The sequence below is a fragment of the Spodoptera frugiperda genome, chromosome 27, assembly GCF_023101765.2.
Source record: "Spodoptera frugiperda isolate SF20-4 chromosome 27, AGI-APGP_CSIRO_Sfru_2.0, whole genome shotgun sequence".
Lineage (NCBI taxonomy): Eukaryota > Metazoa > Arthropoda > Insecta > Lepidoptera > Noctuidae > Spodoptera > Spodoptera frugiperda.
Window position 1 is genome coordinate 2,533,429 of NC_064238.1, and position 24,462 is coordinate 2,557,890.

Here is a 24,462-nt window from a genome sequence, read left to right on the forward strand (position 1 = left end):
ATGGTTCAGGAAAATATAATAACTATTTTATAAGCATGTTATTATATTTCGTATTATGTAAAATTGATTTTCATACAAAATGGCCGCTGTAACAAGCTTTGTCTACATAACTCTGTCGCTTAAATAGAAAACAATGAACAAAACAACGCTGAACGTCCACACAAAGCCTATCGGGCCCTATGTGACTTTGCAATGTCGGCCTCTATAAAATATTTTCAATACCGAGGGAAATTGGTCAAAAATGACTCCCCAACAAGATTATCTCGGCTGCTCCGGACCGTAAGCAGAAAATGTGACTTACATCTTTCATTTTAAAGTTGATTTTCCTTTGATAACTTTCAAGTATTTTAAGTATACTGTTTCAGCATTATGTAAGTTACTTCGGGGACTGGAGAAGTAATTTGTTGGGGGCTTATTTAGTGTTCTTTGCTGAGAGATGAAATTTATTTCGTAACATGTATATTGCGACTGGCTCGAATAACTTGAAGTAGCGAGCATAAATATGGGAAAAACAGGGACACAGTGTATGGAGCTATTACAAAACGAGTGGAATTATGTTAGCCACATTTTATATGTACTAGGCACATACTCGTTTGAGTTATAGCGTGAGATAATGCAGCATAATATTGAATCTATTTATACTTTAAAAATGTAGACAAAGAGCGTCTATTTAATATTTATATTCACACAATCCAGCATTAATTTCTCACAACAACGCCATATATATGACAATACCACACATTAAAAGCAAATCCCACTGCATCATTTGGCTAATACACCAACCTTACGGGAAGAAAAAATGCTGAAAGAAAGCCGAGCCTTGCTCCCGGCTGAAAGACATAACGACGCACTTTCCCAATTGACAGTACGTATTAGAACAACGCCCCCCCCCCCCTACTCCCGTGGGACGCCGTAAGAAGACAGGATCACCAACTTTTTCCATCTGAAAGTTTCACTATAAATCGTCACGGACCGCCAAACAGGAACTATCGAAACTATCCCCCCCACCTCCCGATTTATTGACAATTTATGGCAGATTTGCATTAGTACTGACTAAATGACTCGACGAATTCCAAGCCGAGTTGGGAACGGGTTGGATTTAGATTTATTTTTGTTTAGTGTCCCCCAATCGGTTTTATGTTGAAATTATTATATTGTTGTTTTGAAATTTGTTTTCGATTGACTGTTGTTGAGTTGCGAAGCGTATGTCCAATGATAGTTTGAGCAACTACAATATTTTGATAAGAATATGTTTGTTTTGATAATATCAGTCATCCACAACTTGAAAGAAATCACATTTTCACAACTTTCTACCTGGAAAATCGAGAGTCTAAGATAACATCTCTGAATTACTCAGAGTCAATCAAAAATCAATTCAAAACTATACCAAAACAAAGCACACTAGAAGCCATAGCAAGCCTCGGATTTAAACTAAACATTACACTGCAAACAGTATACCGTTACACGACCATGCAATCCTTTGTCTTACCCTATTAATAATAAAATACATATTCGAATAAACAATTGAAATGTACTGTACAGGAGGGAATGTACAATACGGTTAAATTGTGCCCATATGAAATTCTATTAGGTGCCAATTTGTACCCTCTTCGAAACGGTTTTCTCCAACGCAGACTGACTATATTAGGTAAGGAATACTCTAGATCAGTGGTTCCCAACCTCTGGTCCGCAGAAGACGAAATATGGTTCGCAAAATCAAAAATAAAAGTACACAAGAATTAAACTTATTACTAAGAAGAATACTGATTTCAACAATCCAAGTCACTTTTTTATGAAAATTAACTCTAGGACTCTGATGAGAAACTTAATCTCTGATGATTTATGACTAAAGTAGTACCGTAGTAGTTCCTAACCTAACAAGAATGATATAAAAGTGGGCTTAGACCAAGAAAAGGTTGGGAAGCCCTGCTCTAGTTGTATGTAGATTGTTCTTCTGGGAAAGTGAAAAGATATAGTGATCGTAAACGTTGGCGGTCGGGTTCACTTAAACATTGTTTTACTTGGAATTAATTCGACACCAGTTTACCTGGATTATTGTATTCTTGTGAATTTGTAATTGTTTGATAACTGTACCTACGTGTTTTATTTTGTCTAGCTTCTATATAAATATAAACTTTAATTCTATTTAAATAAGAAACTTTTTGGATCTGTCGGTTTTGAACCATGAAATGACCTATCTTCTGAATTCAGTACAACAACAGTTCTTGGCACATTTACGAACCCTTCTTTTTAGGAGCACTAGTTAAAGAATATTTTCTTCAATTTTCAACCTGTTTTATAAACTTCACAGGTCTGTAGTCACAAAGTCGATACCATGACCACACCAACCGCAAATGAAACACGATCTACTCGATTAGATGTCTGTACAATAAATAATCGATATCGCTCATTCGTTTCGGCATTCACAAATGGTGTTTTAATGTTATATTCGACAGTTTTACTACAAAAACTAGAAGTTTTGAAAGCTATCGAGTATGAAAGTTTATACGAAGTAAAGTTTTGTGTATCACTTTTAGTTATGTATCGTCTATTCACAATATTCATTTCAATGTTCACTGTAAGTTATAAGTAAATGGTTTCGTTATTAATATTTAAGACGAGAAATTACTTACAAAGACAACCATTTCAGAAGTCGACTTCCCCCAGCCAAATCAGCTTGATAATACAAGAATTGAAGAGCTATTTTAATTTGTCGTGTTACTTAACAAGTGTTGTGTAGGTATTCAAGTTTCCTTTTGATTAAAGACGCGAAGATTTCTTGATTAAAATGTCTCAACAGAGTGACTGTGGTTGCTACTATTAAAGAGCGTGTTTTGAGTTACGCTCGCCTCTTTGAAATTTGAAAACTTTAGTTTATCTCCTCTAAGATTGTTGCTGTACTGTTACACAAATGTTTTTATAAGTTCTTCATTATATATACTTGTATTTATTTGTCCGTCGTTTTCATGTAATAATTCAATATTATATTAATTGAATGAAAACTACTCGTAAAGGTCTTTTACTAAATAAACATTGAAATGGTTTTATTTTGACTCTGTTGGGCATTTATTAATGTATATCAGAAATATCAATGTGGAGAGAAATTCCTCGTAAAAGTAAACAATATTTGTGTTATCATTCGCCGTATAAACGAAACATATTAATATCGATTTTATTATAGTGGAGTCAACAAAAATAGTCGGGCCAAGAATTACGTTAGAGATCTTTGTGTCGTTGATGAAGTAGCTACGCGTATGGAGGCTACGCGGCCCGTTGGCACGTAGGGTTGCCCGCGTCGGCACTTATGAGAACCATAACACATAAATACAATTTCGGTTCGTATCATATCCATATTTCTTGCCTCACTGATTAGATATGAAGAATAATATTTTGTCGGGGTAAAATAATATCCTGATTTATTCTTACGGGCAAGATAACGGCGCGAAGGATGTGCCCGTAATGGTCGGCACCGGCCCGAAATTGTCCGAAATGGCCCGAAACGGGCCGAAAGTGGGCCCTACCCACCGCGTATTTTTACATATTATTTTCAGGGGAAGCATTAAATTACAGGGGATTTTTTGCGGGGAGTTATGAAAGACCATATTTTGCGGAGGTGTGTGGAATGAAAACGACTCCTGCCTTCGAGAGCCGAGAGAAAAATATAATTATATGTTTTATGTTCTTCTATATTTTATTAGGGTAGGCTTTTTGTACGTAAGTTTCAGAGTGTTAAATCAACGAGGAAAGCGTTAATGTGCTATTTGTCAGTGTAAACGCCAAGCTCAGATATTTGGCTTAGGGAATGCAATTTCCAACAAAGCATATAATACAGGAAGGGTCATTAAATAAATACGGTCAACTTTAGGATAACGGCACATTTTTGGGAAAAATGCAGTACTTACAGCATTACGATTATCCAGATTTATGAAGGATTATTTGTGTGTCTGAGTAAATATGTGGTTATATACTGAGTGGTTAATAAAACTGCGTTCCCTTAAACTTTACAATTTGTGTAAGACAAAAATAATATTACATTAAAAATATGAAAGAGTAATGTTTTTCTCGAGACTTCTTCTGCATGGGTGTCTATTTTGTTCCCTTAGGAAGACGGAGGTTGTTTACTTTCTTACAAATAATAGATCTCTCTAGAGACCAAAGATTTTAAAATGTCTTGTAGTTCTTTAAATGTCGAATTTATTATTTAAACTTGTTTTGCGTTTTTAGTTTTGTTTTATATTTCGATAAACATTTCCTTTTTATTTTTTCAGAAGTACAAAAATGTTTACAAAATGTTTATTTCAGAACCAAATATATATAACAATTGTTAGTGATTGGAGCCTCCTTTTAGGCAACTAATGCCCGTATTAGGAGACTCCGCTCTTCCATAACTTAACAATGTAGCAATAGTTTTTTGGTTTTCACTATTTACCTATAGTTAACAATTTAAATTAATATTAATATTTTATTTTTCAATTTAGAATTTATGTGTGATGGTGTGTCAGTGTATGTGTATGATGGTGTGTGTGCGGCGTTTGTGTGGTGGGGTGTGTGTGCGTGGTGCGTGTCTGTGTGTGGGTGTGTCATAGATGGTCAATTTCATTTTACTTATTGCAATAGTGCTTCCGTACTTTCATATGTTAAGGGTTTTATCCATTCAATTATCAATTTCTTACATTCGTGTAGTTGTTTATTGTATATGTATATTTCTTTGTTTACCTTATTATAGATTTGTGCTGAGCGTTTATTATATTGTATAGCAGCAAGTTTAGTTTTAGTTTGTGGTACTTGTACAATTATGTCTTTTCGTCTCTTAGATAGTATATTAGAATCATAAGAAAGAGTTTTGTGTTTTTTTAAGATCATGTACGTAATGTATAATTTCCTAACAGAAAGCAGACCACTATCCTGATAGATTCTTTCAGTTGGGTGCCTAATCTTTTTTAAATACATAATTTTAATGAGGGCTCGTTGTCCTCGTTCCACCTCTATAAATTTTGTCTTTGCTGCTCCGCCCCATACAGGTATACAGTAAGTTATGACGGATTGTGCAAGGGCAGTGTAAATTTCATTTAAGAGATTTCTGCTTTGGTCTCCTTTTTTATTTGTGATTTTATTGGTTTTTGGGACGACGTGCCTCAATGTTTTGAAAATCCAGCATAACTTTCTTATTCTTTGTGTTACATGTTCGATATGGAAGTACCAAGACAACCTCTGGTCAATTATGATCCCCAAATATTTCGTCTGTGATACCCTATTAATTGTAGGACACGTGCAATCAAAATTTGCGATTTTGTCACATGAATGCACTTTGATACTAAAAGTCTGATTTGGTTGTGATCGATTTGAGACAGAGAAACAAATGTAATTCGTTTTTATTGTGTTCAATGTGAGTAAGTTATCATTTAGCCAGTTAGCAATAATGGTCATACCCATCTCAGCTTTGTGCCTAGCTTCGGCCCAGCTATCTCCAAAGAACACAGCAGCTGTATCATCGGCGTAAGTGATAATATTTGCGTTTTCGATTCTTAGGGTACAAAGGTCGTTTATATACGTCAAGAAGAGTGTAGGACCTAGAACGCTGCCCTGAGGAACGCCAAATGAGACATCCGCGTCTTCACTGATATATTGTCCTATTTTAACTCTCTGTTTTCTGTCTGATAGGTAATCTTTAAGGAGACTTAGAGGAACTCCTCTTATTCCAATTTTCTCTAGCTTTGTTACAAGAGTTGGAACAGAAACGGTGTCAAAAGCTTTTTTGAGATCTAGAAATACCGTGAGGCATTTTTTCCCTGTATCAAGATGTCTAGTTATCAGCGAGCTAAGGGCAGTAACTGCATCCTCAGTGGACACTCCCTGTCTGAAGCCAAATTGATTAGATGATATTATTTTGAATTTATTGAAGTAATTTATAAGTCTCACGTTAATCAACTTTTCTAGAACTTTAGACAGGGCTGGTAAGACAGAAATAGGTCTATAGTTATTGACATCGTCGCTGTTCCCCCCCTTGTGAACAGGTGTAACAACTGATTGTTTCAGTGATGACGGGAAAATGCCATCTCTGAAACAGAGGTTAACCAGATGAGCAACGATGGGAACGACTTCCTTGCTAACATATTTTAGGAATCTTGTGGAGATATTGTCCCATCCTGGAGCACTTTCCGACTTCAAGCTCATTAAAATGCTTTCTACTTCCTTGGGGTCAGTGTCCAAGAGTACAAAAGAATTATTTTGCGTAAGTGAGACGTTATTTCGGTCAACAAGGTTTTTATTTGTCCTAGGCTGGATTTCTTGGGCTAATTGTTTACCAATATTCACAAAAAAATCATTCACATAGTTCACTGATGCACATGGAGACGGCATGATATTTAATAATGATGTGCTCTGATGTTTAGTTTTATTTGAGTAGGTAATTGATTTTATGTTTTTCCAAAGCAACTTGGTGTTTGTTACAGATTTAGCAAGAAGATCTCTTTCGTACTTTCTTTTTAATTTTTTAATGAGGTTATTACAATAATTTCTGTATCGACGGTATGTAATTTTTAATATTTCATTATGCGGTTCTGAACGTGATTTTAGTTGAAGTTTATTGCGATTATTAATACAGCGTAGTAAACCCGGGGTGATCCACGGTTTGATGATACGCTTACTATTAGGAATAGTAGTTGTATTAGTACTGTGGTTAATAGCGTTGATCAATTTTTTTATGAGTTGGTCAGTTAACAGATTTGGGTCATTACAAAATAGAAATTCAGAAAGGTTGTTTTCCTGTAAATATTTTAACGCTTCCTCATAATTTACAGTAGTTGTAGTTTTATTTGAAAATTGTTTATTTTTTATTTTAGACAGTGTTAACAATGTAGTGTAATGATCAGTAATTGTGGTTTGTATAATAGCAATTGACGCAGATGTCTTCCTTTTGTCAATCCTCAACATGAAATGGTCCAGGCAGCTTAGTTCTCTGGTAGGTAGTATATGACCAGGTAGTATACCATAGGCTGATAACATATTAAGGTAACTAATACGGTTTTTTTGTTCGTGGGAGGCTTCAGTGTCTTTGGGCCTAATGTTAATATTTATGTCCCCTGCCATTATAACATTTTTCTGTGTAGGTAATGAGTCTAAGTGTACGCTGAGTGAGTCCATAAAACTATCAAGGTTTGTATTTGATGGAGAGCGATAGATACACAACATAATGTTGTCCATCACATCCAATTGAAGGCATGTTGCCTGAGATAGCTGTACTTCACAAGACACTGGTTTCAGTGTGTTTTTTACGTATACAACTACCCCATCATTTTGATTTAGCTGACGTGTGGTGTGATAAGACTGATAGTTTGGGAGTTGCGGTATAGGTTTATTCGCATTTAATCTACATTCCGTTAATATAATCACATCGGTTTCAAAATCAAAGGCGGATAACATGACAACAAGATCATCAAAATTACAATAAATACTCCTTATATTTTGTGAAACCACAGTTAAATCATTTCTCTTAACATAAATATGTTTAGAAAGATTTAAGGAATTGCATTCAATTGAGCTTGCAATTTCAATTTTGTCTATATCATTCACTGCATGTAATGTGTCACTCATAAAAGGGCTTTTTAGTGGAATTAACGTCACTATATCGTATCATATATTCGTAGGTATATATAGGTATACTAGGTCTAAGTAAGATGTATGTTAGTGGAAATTGAGCTAGTGTTGTTATTATTGTTAGTAGTGTACTTGCTAATTTGTATCTAAGTTGTTCAGATGATACTATTTGTAGTAATTGCGTGTATTGTATTTTGCATATATAAAGAAAAAGTTTAATATATAGATTTGTTCGGAATATTTTTTTGGTGCTATATGTAGGTTTAGTGTTTATATATAGTGTGTAAGTACTGAAAATGTGTGAATGTATGGTTATAAGTGATGTATGGATGTGTAAATAGGTTTGTATTGAATGACTATTTTGAAATTTGTTTGTGTGAAGGTTTGAAAGGATATTCATGTATACATAACAAATAAAAAGGTATCTTATAACTATGTGGAGGGTATAACAATTGCACTGCGCGAGACTAAGCGATAATATTGACATATTTGTGATGTTACTCACATTTATATAATAAGAGGTCATGGTAAAACGTCATGCTTTCAATAAAAGCTGATGAATTTGTTCTTCACTTCTAATAGTTATTGTTGGTCCTTGATCTTCTTTCCTTAAATATACTTTGCCATATGCGCTCCAGCAATGTTTATAAGCCCCCGACTTTTTCAGGTCTCTGGCAAGGAAATACAGACGAGATCCCTTGGGGGTCAGGTGCTCAGACAAGAATATGGGTGTGTCTTCTTTCGTTTTAAAGCCTAAATGCTTAGCACATAACTTGGCCTTGTGTTTAATGTTGAAGGTTTTTGCCATTTTCAATATTTCGTTTCTTAAAAGAGTTGATCCGGTTTCAACAACAATTGGGTTGTTTTGGTTTTCATTATTTTTCCCACGCACTCTGTAAACATCCTTAATATCGTTTTTGGCTATGGAGCAGCCTATATTGTTAGAAAGACTCGTAACTATACCTAAAAGATCTTCTTTAGACTCGCTGGCTATTTTTGGCACATTTTTTATCACAAAATTAGATTTACGAATTCCCATTTCCATATCTTCAATTTTATTTTCCAAAAGTGTGATATATTTCTTGTCATCTTTTGATTGATTTTCCAACTGTAGAATTTTCTTTTCAAGATCTTGATTCTGTGATGTAAGGTATGTAATTGTATTTTGTATTTGTAGGTTAGATTGTTGTATATCTTTTAGTGTTTCCGACATTTGCTGGTTATCATTTCCTTGTTTGGTCAAAAAAAGGGTCATCATTTCTTTAATTTCCTTTTTAAAATCATCTAATTTGTCCCCAATTACTGAATCCTCCCAACTTCGCTTATTCCTCTGGAAAACATAATTAGGCGGCGTCTTATGTTTATCATCATTTCCCAATAGACTAATCTCCGTCTCAGAGGCAGATTTATTCATCGGCGAAGTCATTATTTGAAACTGTAGATCAATAGTGTACTTACGAAGACACAAGCTCCACAACAACAGCAGCACAACAATACCTTTAAGCGTATGCGACGCAGTAGATAACTGGCGACCTCCCGCGTTAAGTATCGCGTAGCAGATTAAAACAGTCGTAGCACCGTAGCAATCTAGTGCGTGACGTAGCACTGCGTAGGCAGGATACCAATTTCGCGCGCCGAAGTAAGGTTCAGTTGGCGTAGCGGCTACGAACGCGACCACACACTCCGATGGTCCCGAGTTCAAACCCAGCCGGCGATGATTACTTTTTCCAAGTTTGTAAAAGGCGAAACTCCCAGCCCACTGCCCGATGCGGACCTCTCAATGACGACTCGCTGACAATGACGTGTGAGAGCGAGAACTCCGACCCGATCCAATATGGCCACTGAACCCAATGGGTGTATTCGCAAGATAGACAAGGAGGGCCCGAGTTCAGAGGACAAGCACTCAGAAAATAAAAACATTAAAACAAAATTAAAATTCGAGACACTGTCGTACAACACAAAACACGTCCGACTCGAATGACAGCCGAGGGGAAGGTAAGTATTTATTTTTCTTTATTGTCGTGACTAATACCAACCTCTCGTAGATTTTAAAGAGCTCCTAAGCTAAATAGTAATAAGTGCGGAGCTGCGGACTACCTAGCTGGTTTACCGGGGCTCCAGCTCGAAAAGCAAGAGTAGGAACGGGGTAGTTTTTAGTCAGTAGAAATCGGCGGGAGAAGTAATTGGATGATTTTCTCCTAACGACATTTTGGATTTTACCAACCTAAGTGACATCTTACAATATAAGTAAGGGGTTAGTTTAGGTGCTGCGTCACGCTAAGGAACTCTTACCTTAATTCTTAGTTAAGATATGGTTTAGGGGTGAGTGGTGAAAACTGCCGTAAAGGTTTAAGAGAACGCTTTTAACACACTACATACCTATTACCACTACATAAGGGTCAATTTAGACATCACAAACAAAAGCTATCTAATTAGTGCTTTTGTGGTTACACAGGGAAGTCAAAGCAGTGACTAAGGTGATGATATAATTCAATACCTTCACTATCAGATCATCTTCGTAGACCCAGTGTTCGCAAAACTGGAATAAAAAAGTATACGTTCAGAATAAAATAAGGACTATATTTCTGTGAACTTTTTCTATAGAACATTTCTGTCTTAACTATATGTGTTATATGTATGTGTTGTCTTCTCTGTATTTTTGTCTTTTTCTATTGTCTTGGTAGTTCTCTATTTTATTTTATTTCTCTAAAGGAGTTCAAGTTCTTGGGTATTATTACATTTGCTTACAATCCGGGAATCGAACCCAGAACCTCAGAAGAGTCAACAGATCAAAACATGCTTGAATCAATCCTCGCAATACATAATACTCTTCACATTGGTTAACACTGTTAGATCCAACAATCCATAGTTAAACTTGAACTCCCCTAAAGTATAAACAAACATACGAAAATTTGTATAAAACTATTGTAATAGACGTGAATAGAACAAATAATATCAGGAATTCCATTGAAAACACATTACCAATGAGTTGAGTAATTCGGTCACCATCTATTATGTTCGTTTAATCCTTCAAGGTTGTGACGTCACTATTGAGGTCATGCTTCCTATTATGGATTCAGTATACCGCTACAGTAAGGATGAATCGAATTTTTTATATGTGTAATAAACTATTGATGAGCGATTGGGAAACGTGAGTGTTTTTTCAATGACGATTTTGACTGCTGAGCAAATTTTTAAGAAGTACTAGCTGACCAAGCAAACTTCGTACCGCTTCAATCAATTTGTTCTCATCTTTAAAACCTTCCCTGGACTTCCACACATAATTCAAGATCAAAATTGGCCGGTCTCGAGTTTAAGCGAGACTAACGAGCAGCAATTCTTTTATAAATATACCTATTGATTACAAAATATTCTTGTTCTTTTCGCTATTAATGTGCAAAGAAATTATAAATGGATGATATTATATTTATTTTTCATACATTAGTTAAGTAATTAAAACAGTTCACGTTATAATTTTCAACTCTTGAAGATTGTTTTTATTTTTATTTAAAGTACTTGAGCGTGGAATCCCTGGAATTGAGTTCCTGTTTAGATGAACGTACTTAATGCTATTTGAATACACATTTGAAAGAAAGATGTCAAAAAATAACCGATAAAATCTAAAAGTACGTAATAAAATTATATCCAAGTCTGACTGTGGTCGTTGTTGCATCGATTGCATTTCAAACAATGGCAGTTTGTATCAAAGCAATAATACGGTGGGTTTAAGGAGAGCTAGTGAGCATAAAAAGTAATGGTATGAACCGTATTCTTGTATTGACTTTTACTACTGCACGGATAAAAGGAAGTCAAGCCAAGTGTTTTGTTTGGCACTTTAAAGGAGTTGTAGACTTTTTGAAGCTGATGTTTGTGATTTACATCATATTTTTATGTATAGTTATTATTGGTACATTATTTTTAAAACTTTTGAAATATAAGTATTATTTTTTAAACAACAAAGGGTTTTGTTAAAAAGAAAACCATAGAACTCTGACAAATTAAACAATGAATTTAAAATGGAACACCGCATTTCAATTGTTTCTCTTTGAAAATATTTGTCGTCGTAAAATAATAAATAGGATATATGAAAGGAAAATCGAGAAAATTTTCAAAATCGCAACCGTAAGGAATTTTCGACGTGGTCCCATTCATATGTGGCATTCAAAATCAGTGGTCCAACGCCCGTTCAAACAAAACGTGAGAATAGCACCTTGGAAATCGGCTTTCTGCAATCCAATGCATTAGAAAGAGACCGCCTCAGAAAAAAGTGGTTGTATAGAAAAGGATAGATGATATGCGGACAGTCTGAGACGCGAGTAGAATTGTAAATGTGAATTGCTAGTCGTGGATGCAGTTTCAACCTAGTTTGCGTTACCGGTTAGTTTTCTGTTGCAAATGGACATAATTTGGAATTCTTTCGATTTAGAACAGTGGACGTTGCAAATTAGGTGGATTAGCAAGACGCATTCTAAGAACTGCTTGAGTGGTTTTGTAATTACTTACTAGGTAACATAATTTTACTTCTGGTCTCATTGATGGTAAGGTCTCATTTTACACATTTACCACTTGTATTATTGTCAAAATTTACTGCATGGTTGGTTCGGTGGCTGAGCAACGGCTTGCCGTGCAACGGATAGCGGGTTCGATTCCCGCACGGAGACTCTGTGTGTGATCCACAAATTATTGTTCCGGGTCTGGGTGCCATGTGCATGTGAACTTGTATGTTTGTAAACGTCACCACGACACATCAGATATTCGTACGACGGCGTATGGCGACGTTTCTTTTTAAATCAAACTGTAAGTCTCTAAGAATATTCTCAACAGGTAATCAAATACTTGAAGCAAAATGTAATTGTAATTCTAGCTAACCCAGTACATCTGAAATCCCAAGTTAACAGACAGAATCATCCCTCAAGGCAATAACCAAGGCAGTAACAAGTCCAAGGAGATCTCCCAGAAATGAATACAGACCAGCATTACTAATTAAGTTATTGAAGAGTTGAACAAACTTGTTGAAATTCAAAGTGGATTGTTTTTACGCCAGAACGTAATCAAACTAAGGAATTTCCACAATTTTAACGGTATATTTTCAGGGTTGAAGTGAGCTTGGCTTGCAATCTTATTATCATGGAACAAGTTACCTGAGTTTGTTTTCCAAGTATCCTATGGATATTTTTAAGCCAATAGAGATTTTATTATGCTTGCTTTTGCCTTATGGAGCACTTTAGAACATTAGTTTAGTACTTTTACCACTTCCATGATTTACTAAGAGTGGATGGGAGTGAGTTAATTTATTTGGCGGAGATTTCAGTTTGTAATATATTAAGTGAAGTTCTGCGGGAAATATTAAAGTAATATGAGGTAGTGTTTTCGTATTAAAGTTTTGTGACTCACAGGAACGTTTGCGGTTTGTTACCGCAAAATTCTTATTGTTGTGTCATGTTTGTAATTTTATGAGGATGGTAATATAATTAAATGTAAAAATATGTACTAAAGTAACAATGTTTCTTGTGAGTGTACGTTTGTATTTTTCCTGTATGATTGGAATATACCTAACGTTATATCTGGCATAGTTACTCGACTATATAACCATAGATACCTATCGGGGCACATTTAACTATGCATGCTGACAGTAGAGTTACATGTTTAAGGGTGCTTTTCCACCAAAGATGTAGATATCCTACGAAGATGTAATAGCTAAGCTTTGAAACTATGTGACCGTTTCCACCAGTACTAAGCTATGTTTACCCAATGAATATGATTATTGGAATCTAAATGCATCCACAGCAACGTAGCATAGCACATATCTTGAGGAAAAGCATCCTAAATCATTGATGATAGATACAATTTATTTTTCAATTGAGACTGAAATATTTCACCCAAATAAAGTGCAAGATCGTTGAAAAATCACATTACACGCTTTTCTATTTCGATTCTGAGCCAATAAATGACACTTTCACTTCACACTTTCCGATATCAACCGAATAGTTACGTTAAGGAAATTGTAAGGTTTTTAAGTAACTCGAGACATTAGAATCGGTATTCGATGTCCATTATCGATTCAAAGGATATCGAAACATTCCAATTATTTTGCGGTTACTATCGGAACCTGTTTTGTGTGCACTATTATTAGGCCAGAATTTAGATTATCACGTTCTAGGTAATTTCAAGAAATATTTATGGTGACCTAAATACTTACAATGTAGCTATTAAGTTAAGCTTTTCTGTGCGAGAAGAGGCCTTTGGTCAGCAGTGGCCACTTATTTAGTTATCTCTGCCGCTGATTGTTTCTTGGCGAGATATGAGCCTTTTAGATGTTAGGAATTGTACTAAGGTAGGTCAAGGTTTCTAGGATACGTTCATACTTTGGTAGATCACAAAGGAGTACTTACTTATATAACTATAGCTGCAATCATCCCCATGTTGTTGCGACTCACCTGAAAAAAAAATACCTCTATTAAATATTGACTAAAAGTTTACGATATATTTAGCTACTGGCTTTGGGAAGTATTTTGCCGTTTCCAAAGAAAAACAACAATATACTCGTATTCGCAGGCCTTGCTCTAGTGCGTCGACCGCAAAACCAAACTCCGTGGAATTGTACAAACAAATTCATTCACGTCCATTACGGAATCGTGACGTCACGTACTACAATAAAACATGTTTAACCATCTAAACACTTTTGTAAGTATACTTTATAGGGACAGTTCATTCACAAAATAATGACTTATTATCTAATATACAAACTTGTGCTTTCTCCCTCATGTATTACAGTCGAAAATCGAGTCGAAACTGTTACCAGAGTTCAGAAAGTTACACAAAAACTCAACACATGTCATCTTTTTCAATCGAAACTGAATTCTATTACTGAATGTGTAGGGTTGCGAGTGTGAATGGTGGTTTCGAGCATCGTAACGTCACGTCAATGTATATCGCACCGTCACGCGACATTAGATATGAATCTGGAACTCCTTAAAATGTCGTAATGACGTCTTCCGTGTGTTTTGTTTGAGGATTGTAAGAGCTATTCTTAAGTCACTCAGACACGTACGGTTATTAATATAAAGTTACTGAGGCATAATAAATCCATCAATTCTTGTTAAAGTTTAAGTCTCTATTTTTATTGTACCATAGTCATACGCCTGTTAACCATTAGACGAGTTGTTAACTGACTAGTAGACAAACAGGCGTTGTTATGAGACGTTCCACTGCGGCCCACAAACTGGGTCGGTCAATTCTATAACACAGCGTTGTTTCAACATATGATCACCTTTCAAAAAACGTTGTTTTTCCCTACTCAATGGTATCACTCGCTGAATATCGAATGACAAAATGCTAGAAAACTTTTTGTCAGAAAATCGGTAGTCGTCTTTTTATCCATAATGACGTAACTCTATACTTTATGGGCCGCTAGGAATTTCATTTTGGGCCTTTATATTTTTGACCACGCAGTCCCCATGGAGAGGGGGTGAGGTTGCGGGAGGGGGGGGGTGTTCTTTATCGTGGCCATTGCGGGCTCTCTCACGTACGCATATTAGGAGAAAGGTCCTTCTAAAAGTCGTAAAGAGGTCGACTAAGGTCGGTGCGTCTATGATGTGCCTTTAAGCCTCCTTTTTATTTCTTCCGATCGACTTTTCGCTTTGGAATTATGTATGTAAATAGGTAAGTTGTTTTGCCATGAGAGGTCTCGTTGGTAAAGTGATGGTAAGGGCGACTGCTAAACTTTATATCTCAGATTTGACGCGATTTAAATGTAGATTTTAGATTTCGACAATTTATACATTGTCCTATGTTTGATCTCCAACCATTTATACAGAGATCAATACAACACTTCAAACCTAATTAAAACTAATTACACAATACCTTCATTGTCACTGAAGAAGATAAAGAAAAAAGCCAAGGAAGCAAACATACGGGACCATTGTTGTTCGAGAGGTTCCGTAGCACAACTCTAACGTTCAATACCGTGTGAAGTTTTTTTACTTGAAGCACTATCTTGTGTGCATCGTCACGACTGTCTCCCTTATAGAGTGGTACTAAACATTCCCGTATGGGGTGTTGATGTGTTAAGATTACACGTAATAGATTCTTGGTAGGAGAGACAGATGCTGTTTCATATTTGTGTTCAAGTATTTTGTATACAAAGTTCGATAATGTTTGACCAATGTGGCACTGGTTTTTTTATTTGAATATAAGTGAAAACCGGTTTAGGTATAAAGGATGGTATGGTCATACAAAATAATACTAATAGTAAAAGTGGGGTAGATACCTAGGTGCTTACAAAAACTATACGCCATTTTTGCAACAAAGGTATTAGGTATTTATTTACCCTTTCGAGAATTTGAGCAGAACACTAATATTTAAAGTTCATTAAACTAACAAAACGAGTAAATAAAATAATTATATTACAAAAATAATCTAGCTAAAAGTCACTCCTATATTCTATAGTCCTTATACAAAACAATATATAAAACATAAAATATCTCGTTTTAAAACTGGCGAAATTCCGTATAAATCGACAACGTCTTCACGTATAAAATTTATAGTCTAATGAAATATTGTTTAGCACTCGGCGCCGGTCTTACCACGGTTTTACGATTCATCGCCTCCACTCTTTCTTTGGCTTTATACGAAGATTCTGTTTTCCTAACAAATATAGCCAAGTTTTGAATGTTTCAATCAAGTTTTAGACTATATAAGTTTAGGTACGTTTTTGTGATTATAGGATTTTTTATAGCGTTATGTAAAGTTTTATGCTGGTGAGAAAATAAAGATATGGTTTCTGACTTTTTGACATAAGAAGAGGTTGATAAATTCATTATACATGTGTAGGTAATACCTATATTATATACGTTTTTATTTTTATTGAAAATGCATTTCCTACCTACACATGGAATGTATCTTATTGTTTGTGTTTGTTACACTTTTAAAAGAAAATACAGAGATGTATTTACTGCAGTTACTTTATAATAGTCCCATTATAATGACAACCGATCATATTCCCAAAACTTCAGAAACATTAAAAAGTTAGTATCGTGAACCCGTAGTATCGATACTTGGTCGAAAGTGCGAAGGGTGGGGGCGGAGACATTTCCGACTCAGAGCCGCCGAGTTCTCCTAATGACGCGAATATTTCCCGCTTGACGTTTAATTAACTATCAAAAGAGGGTAGTTTGAATAGCCTCCTCTAATGCGACGGTGCCAATCCTCGGCACAGCTTAGGAATCGCTTTTAGTCCCGCTAATAGTTGATAAGTAGTGTTCGAGTTACTCAATTCAGTTTTCAGAAGTAGCTCCCACATGAACTAATAAAATTAAAGTTTAGAAATTAATATTCGTTCCCAAACTAAAAACTAAACTGGATCATGAGTTTTTTTCGCAAATATACTCGAAAAAGTTTTTTCGATTTCGCGAATTTAGTTTGCACTAGACGGCTAACTTTGAATTTGATGTTGAATTTTTTTAGGTTCGAAATCACATCTAAGCTTTATAAGTAGAAGCTTTAAAAATGACATTAGTGATAGATGAAAGATTAATGAAAAAAAAAACGTCGAAATAAGATTTATTTTACGGAGTACTTTATGTTATTTTTTATTGAGCCTTGTACTCGTACTGACATAAATCATATAATATTTTAGCCACATCTTTATCCACGCTACGTCAGATTAATCTTGTAAAATATAGAGATTTCAGCAAAATAAAAATAATATTGTACACTTCATGTAATATTCTGTGTTCGGTCTATAAAGTATGAGGTCTGAAATTCGATTCCAAGCTCTTTACGGCTTAAGGAAAAATGTAATAATAATCTTTCTTTTTCCTACTTGCGGTCAGCAACATCTCAAACCGATCTCAATTTCTCAGAGATCTCGTCAGTCTTTTATAACCGCACAATCAGTTTCTGTGCTCTAAATAATTCTAATGACAGTTTGTGGGCGATTCAATGCATTCGTGCGTGACTTGCGTCGGCGCCGATCGTTCGACAGACGGGGAATATAACAACAGTTTTTACTAACAAATGCAGCAAAAACCGATCAATTTGTGTACGTACAAGAAGTATTGTAAATGTAAAGAGTCTAGTTTAGATTGGATTGAATGAAAAAATGAATTCCTTGTAGCAAATAGTGCTTATTACCTATGTCTGTTTTTCTAGTACATAGTTATCGGAGCTAGGTTATAAGATCTAAATATAAATTAGTTGTGGTTGCTTTATTGCAACGCTCAAGGTTCAATTTAGAAATCTAATTTAGTATTAATGTGTTCTTAAAATTATCGACATAGCAACTTCAAATTATGTCTTAGGCCTTCTGCGATCATAAACTAAATTTATACACTCTCTGTGGACAAGGAAATAAATATATATTTCTTAATGAAGCATTGTTTTTTGTTCACAACAATTTTTTTTCAGCAAAAAGTACAGCCGCGTGGAACACTTTCACCGTCCAGTTTCATCACGTTTTAGTACGGCCCTACTTTTTAGAACAAACGCCTGAATTCGGGGAAAGTGTGTGGTCTCTTCTTGAAAGTAAAATAAAAGTTTTATCAAGTGCATTAAAGTGACGTGGAACCTTTTCAAAGCGTATTAAAGTCCTTTAAGTATTTAACCCACCTGTGTCAGAATAACCTATTGATATTTAGGTACTTAGTTTTCATTGTAAACATTGCTATAGGTACCAAGTACCTTCCACTATCCGTTTCTCCATTACAAAGTCCGTAAATTACATTTAATTTCACCTAAAATCAAACACTTAGTACAAATTCTAGTAATACTTAGGACAACAGTCCTAAACCAACAACTTCTAAGTTAAAATCGTCCGCGCGAAGCCCAACCAAAATAAATCAGACCGAATCCATTCAAAGCTACTAACTTAAAAAAGCATTAACTTAAACATATACATTATAATATATTCATTCATTCAATTTACTGTTTTTTAAGGGGAATTTTGTTGATACTCCGAATTCAATTTATAAAATCTTTTTGTGTATTTATGCGTGAATATATTTTTTCCACTTAGACTAATGTAATGATAGTTGGTGGTAGATCCATGGCCCTCTACGGCGCCCCTGTGTGGGCGCCGAACCTGATGCGGCGGCCAGCTCGGGCGCTGCTCACATCTCAGAGGGTCATGGCCATCCGGGTGATCCGTGGATATCGCACGATCTCCGGGGAGGCGGCGAACCTCCTTGCCGGATTACCGCCGTGGGATTTGGAGGCGAAGGTGCTCGCGCACGTGTTCAGTTTGCGCGCCGACGCGTGCCGCCGGGGCGAAACTCCACTGTCGCGCCAGATCAGTGCGTGGCGGGACGAGCTCCGGCGCGATCTCATGGCGGAATGGCAGCAACGACTGTCGCAACCGAGGGCTGGGCTCGCTGTCATCGCAGCGGTAAGTCCCCTCTTTGAGGAGTGGCTAGAGAGGCGCCACGGCGTCCTCACCTACCGCCTGACGCAGGTGCTTACCGGACATGGGAGTTTCGGTAGGTTCCTGTTCCTTATTGGGCGGGAGGAAACGCCCGGGTGTCATCACTGCGAGGACCGCCCGGAGGACACGGTAGAACATACGGTGGCGGTGTGCCCTGCGTGGGCTGAGTACCGCCAAGTCCTCAGGGATGTGGTCGGCGACGGCGACCTCTCGCGCCCGGCACTGGTTCAGGCCATGGTGCGGAGCGAGAGGGACTGGGATGCCGTCTCAAAGTATATTAAAGTCCTCTTTCTGCGAAGCAGTCATGCTAGCTAAGGAGGAGGCGGGGCGCGTGAGAGAACAAACCTCCTCACGCCCCAGCCGTCGCGAGAGACACTCCGGGCGTCGGGGATCGCGGGACGATCTCCGGCCACCGTAAGTGCGGGCCTGCGGGCGGCGAGTAAGGGTAGCTCACCGCCCGAACAGAACCAGACCCGTGCGTACGGCGCGTAGCGTTCCGCGCGCGCCTCAAAGAGCCATCAGACCACCACAGATGGGGCCCAGTAGGGCTGATGCCTGATCCGGAGCTGCGGACTACCTAGCGGGTTTACCGGGGCTCCGGCTCGAAAAGCAGGAGAAGGAACGGGGTGGTTTTTAGTCAGTAAGAGTCTGACACTCCCTCTCGCCTCGCCCAAGGTGGGAGAAGTCATTGGATGATTTTCCCCCTGAAAAAAAAAAAAAAAAAAAAAAAAGTTGGTGGTAGATTTGTTTGAGTAATAAGTACTTTTTGTTTGTATTTGATAAAAATATTGTGTAGTTCAGTTAAACCTAGAAGATAATCCTCCTGCAGACTACCATGTAAACAAAATAACAGTTTCCGTGATCTTCAGTACTTTGAAAGAACTAATGAGGCACCCACACTATCATCAGGATACGTAACCAAATATCGTCTTCACGATGAATAAAGGCCGTGCCATACACAAAGTTAAAATAAAGAAGGCCATTCATACAACTACATCCGCACGACTGAAGCCACGTTACGAATTCGACGGCAATTTTTTCACACCGTCGCAATACGGTCCACAATTCTTTGAAATATTGCCTCGACGCGTGCAAATTTCGCTCGCGTACTTTTGTACAAACTTATCCGGAATCAAAAAGGACCTTAGCACCTCTATTTAGGGTGTACTCTCGCTTGTGTTAGCTGCAAATGAAAATTGGCGTCGAATATAAGTTACATACGGTTGCCTACACAAAAATAACGAACTGCGCCGTCGAGACGGCTGTAGTAATCACGACGTGAATGGCCGACCATGGACTATATTATGTAAAAGATCTTTTGAGCTTTTCAAAGGGATTCTGAAGCGTTTTCAGGGCGGTTAATTACACGATACGGAGGCCGTAAGCCTGAAGTTTGTCTTCAGTACTGAAATTCGTAGCTATAAAGCGATTTTATGCTTCTTTAGGAGTTTCTTAGCGATTTGCGGTTTGTTTCTTCTTTGTTACGTTCAGAATATTTTTCCGTATTACACTTTAGTGGAACGTTGGTACAGATTGAATGTTCAAAAACATTTTGTATTTTTGTAACTACTGTTTGTAATTGGTCTATAAAACAAAGTTAATTATTCGGGAGCGTCATTTTATTTACATTAGAAAACATCCGTTCAAATAGAATGGGATATTTAATCGCTGGTTATGAATAATCGAAGTGGACTGTGACGTGCAACTGTATAGTCAGATAATGGAAATTACTTTTTTATCAACAGGAAACACCGAAAAAAATGTGTTTCAATTTTTAAATGAAACAAATATTTGGAGTGGAAAAATATATTGAAAATAGTAGGTACAAGACAGCTATACTCTGTTTTATTCGAAATGGAGTTTAATCTGCCGTATGCCCTTTTCGGAAAAGGTGTTCGCACAGGGAAACATGGCGGCACACTAATTCGCAATACAATTTGTCATAGTCTCACTGCATTGCAGTTTCCTACTGCGACAAAGAGCCATTCTGATACATCAGAACGACAAGCCATTGTCAGAACAAAGTGGGGGCCACTACATCACAGTATATTAACGCGCTATTTTCATAAAAGTAAAACATAAAAGTTTAGAAAGTATTTGGTGGATATATGCCCGGAAAAGCACACGTAAAGCAATAAAGTTCTTAATGGAATAATAACATTAAATAAGCTGGAAACTATGAATTTAAATGAATCTACAGGGATTTAAATATGACATTAAAATTAAATTAAATTATAATTTCCCAATAATATTATTGTTATAATTAACAGATTTTAAATCGCATTTCCAGGAAAATTTAATTTAATTATTCACAAAAATTAGCAATATTTGCTTATGTGTTGAGTTTTCGATGCTGTATAAAATCTGACGGTTGGATCAATCGCTAGTTTAGTGGCTTCACTAGAACGTGTTAAGCTGACAACGCATCGGGCAGTGTTACGATTGCGAATGTTCGATTTATGTGTTGTCCGACTGTATGTGCCCGTTTGTGGGTCATTTAGACCCGGCTGGATAGTGTTGAATTTTAAATTAAATACTTCATTCCATTAATTCTGATTTTTACGCAAAAAAAACAAAGTAAATGGAAAATACATCAGTAGTATTGCATCTCGTATATAATGAACGTTGTATACAAATAATGTATGTAAATAAAATTAACAAAATTGTTAGTTACTCATCATACTGATCGAGTTCATGTCAAATACAGACTTGATGCTCATTTTGAAAACCTCATACAAAACAGATTTTTAAAAATTCTATAAAATAAAATATAACGACACACTTTAAGCTTAAAAATGATTTCGAAGCTCCTTTGCTAAAGACTACTTAGAGGATTACATATAAAAAATATGACTTCACCTAAATCATGGCAGTATACTTTAATATTTATTTTGTGTGTCAACAGCCGCTAAAACTTAAACGTTGAACGCGTATTAAATTGATATATGGACGCTTTAAATAGGTGTGTATGGATTACAACACCAGCGTGGTTGTTTATGTCTGTCCCATGGGAGAAGGGCCATTGTCTGTCTGTGTACACTGCGTCTGTACCAAGCTAAATAAATAACATAACAGACTTCGGCACAAGAGAACTGAATTTTGTAGAGAACACGACATTTAATAATATAACATTTTAAAGCTGTAAATCTAGGAAACTTGAAAGCTGTTCGTTCAACAAACTGTCGGGAAGCAAACCTGTACATTATGACTTACATAAACTGCCAGACTCCAACTTTTATGCCACTAATAAATCCTACAGTGCCCACTGGTTATTTTCTAGAAATATATAGAAAAATACCTTTCGTGTTTCCCCTGACTGCGCTTTATGCACTACGTAACGGCGTATTTCTTTCAAATTAGCGCAATAAAACTTTTATTGCTCGTAAATAAAATCGAGAGGTGACTGTTGCCAGCGGTATGGAGGTACACGATCATGCATAATATATTTATTTGTTTTATTTCAATCAAACATTACGGAGTCATTGACCTCTGAGTGTCCAAGGTCAGGTTAAAAATAACTTACAATTTCGCTTCTCGTATTTCCTACCATAAAGAAATGTTAAACAACCAAACATCAAAAGTAAATAAACAGACGCGTACAAAGGACGACTTAAAGTCAAAATGTAATTTTCATTCAATCTGAAAACATATTCTGTTTACGTTTAAATAAGACATATAAACAAAATGTATCAAAAAGCAAGCTTGTGAATCAATCCACAGTAATTTGTCATTTCCCCCGTCAAACAGCGAAAATCGTCCGAACTTAACGAATTCATCTTCAAATGTCGACATTGAAAAGCGTCTGCCGAACACATTTCCGTGTACAGAGAGATTAAAACTGTTTGTCTGTTTGTTAGATACATGTTTGTACAGCATTTAATGACGCCGGTGTAGGCCAGGGGATGAATTCACCAATGTTTTCTTACTCGGTTATTTCAATAGTAATCCTGTGAGCATTGTCGATCGTAAACGCATAAAGTTACAGAATAAAGGGGTAGGGATCAGAAATTATTTGACTACAGAGAGTAATAAAAGTGTATTAAAAATATTAATGCCCGGATTTAATTTTCGTTCACTGTTTGAAACCTCATTTCCGAATAATTAAAGAGCTCCCTGTTATTAAAGAGAGGAGCTGAAAATTAATAATTTTGCGATAAAAGTATTTATATAGAATAAAAAGTGTTTTCAATCAATTTAAATAATAATCGAAGTATGGACAGTATATCTATCTACATGCAGGTTGTTGTAACTTGCTACGCAATAACCCGCGGGCGAATTCAAGTTCCGTACACTTTAGTGCGTGAATGCTACGACGCTACGCCGTAGGCTATTGCTACGGAGCTACGTACAGTTATTATACTACGGTACGAAAATCATTTTAAAATTTCGTATTTTCAGATTGCGTTTCATAGGGTGAGTTATTGACATTTATCTTTGTAAGATTATTTTATATTTTCGAGGGGTATCTATTGGTATGCAAATATTTTTTTGCATTATTATTTTTAGTGATAAATCATGTAACATATTGTGCTTGCATGAATGTAAGCTGAAAACCTCTTTAAATTCCGTCAAAAAACATACCCAAAATAATAACGTCGCAATACAAATGAGTTGATCCACGCAGAATCCCATTGTTATTAATACGTACAATAACTGGCGGTCCAAAACGTTTGTCCCACAAATAAATTGTTCGCTTAATCATTGTGCGTATGAGCGATGTTCTCCATCAGTTATGTGGTTCTGTTTTTTGGTCGCGCGACCCCGTTGCCTTGCTAATCGACGATATTACGGGTTTGACGTTTAGCTCGAGGCTTGCTGATGCGAGCCCGAGATTTACGGGTTAGGCTGTGCATTTAGAGATGTGTTTGGGTCGTGGTGGAGTAGCCTTTTTTGTTAGTGACATTTATTTGTATACTATACGAATCTAGGTCGGTTAGTCTAGACTAATATGAAGAAAAATAGCGTAATCCGTAAAACCATTTGTTGTGCCTGGTTAAAAAGTAGCGATAAAAGCAAAGTTTCAAACCATTAAAAATAATATCAAACTCCAGTCTAAACAAACATTTTATAAGCTTAAAAATCTAATTTACGTTTCACTTTCACATGTTAGCACAGCAAACAAACGAAATCGTATTACAATCTTAAAATACAACCAGCTTTTACGTACACGGCAAAAATAGTCAACGATTAATTCCCAAATGGAGTTAATTAAACAATAAATTCATTGTCCAGCAGTCGTCCGCGCACTAAAAGGCCGAAAGGGTGTTACAATCCGATCGATCTCCTTATCTGCAGGTTCCAGTGAACGTTTTAATTGGTTTATAAATAACTCGGCTAACCCTTGCGCCCTAAAATACGAGAAATTATGACCTTAGGGTGGCACATGGTATATTAAACATGGCTAAATCTTTAGAACAATGGCTTGTGGGCTTAGCCTTTCGAACAAT

The 24,462-nt window shown here is 36.4% G+C and overlaps 1 protein-coding gene across 10 annotated transcripts in view; it reads right to left on the minus strand.

Moving 5' to 3' along the window:
- LOC118263566 (teneurin-m-like) overlaps positions 1-24,462 on the minus strand; it is a 432,136-nt gene that overhangs the window by 153,683 nt on the left and 253,991 nt on the right. For 8 of the 10 annotated variants that reach the window (XM_050705326.1, XM_050705337.1, XM_050705336.1 and 5 more), the window contains exon 2: positions 13,989-14,033. The exons of 1 other annotated variant lie outside the window; for it this stretch is intronic. In XM_050705326.1, the coding sequence (XP_050561283.1) occupies positions 13,989-14,033 (45 nt within the window). Of the gene's footprint in view, positions 1-10,093; positions 10,136-13,988; positions 14,034-24,462 lie in introns of all 10 variants that reach the window. One more of the 10 variants, XM_050705332.1, reaches the window with a different exon arrangement.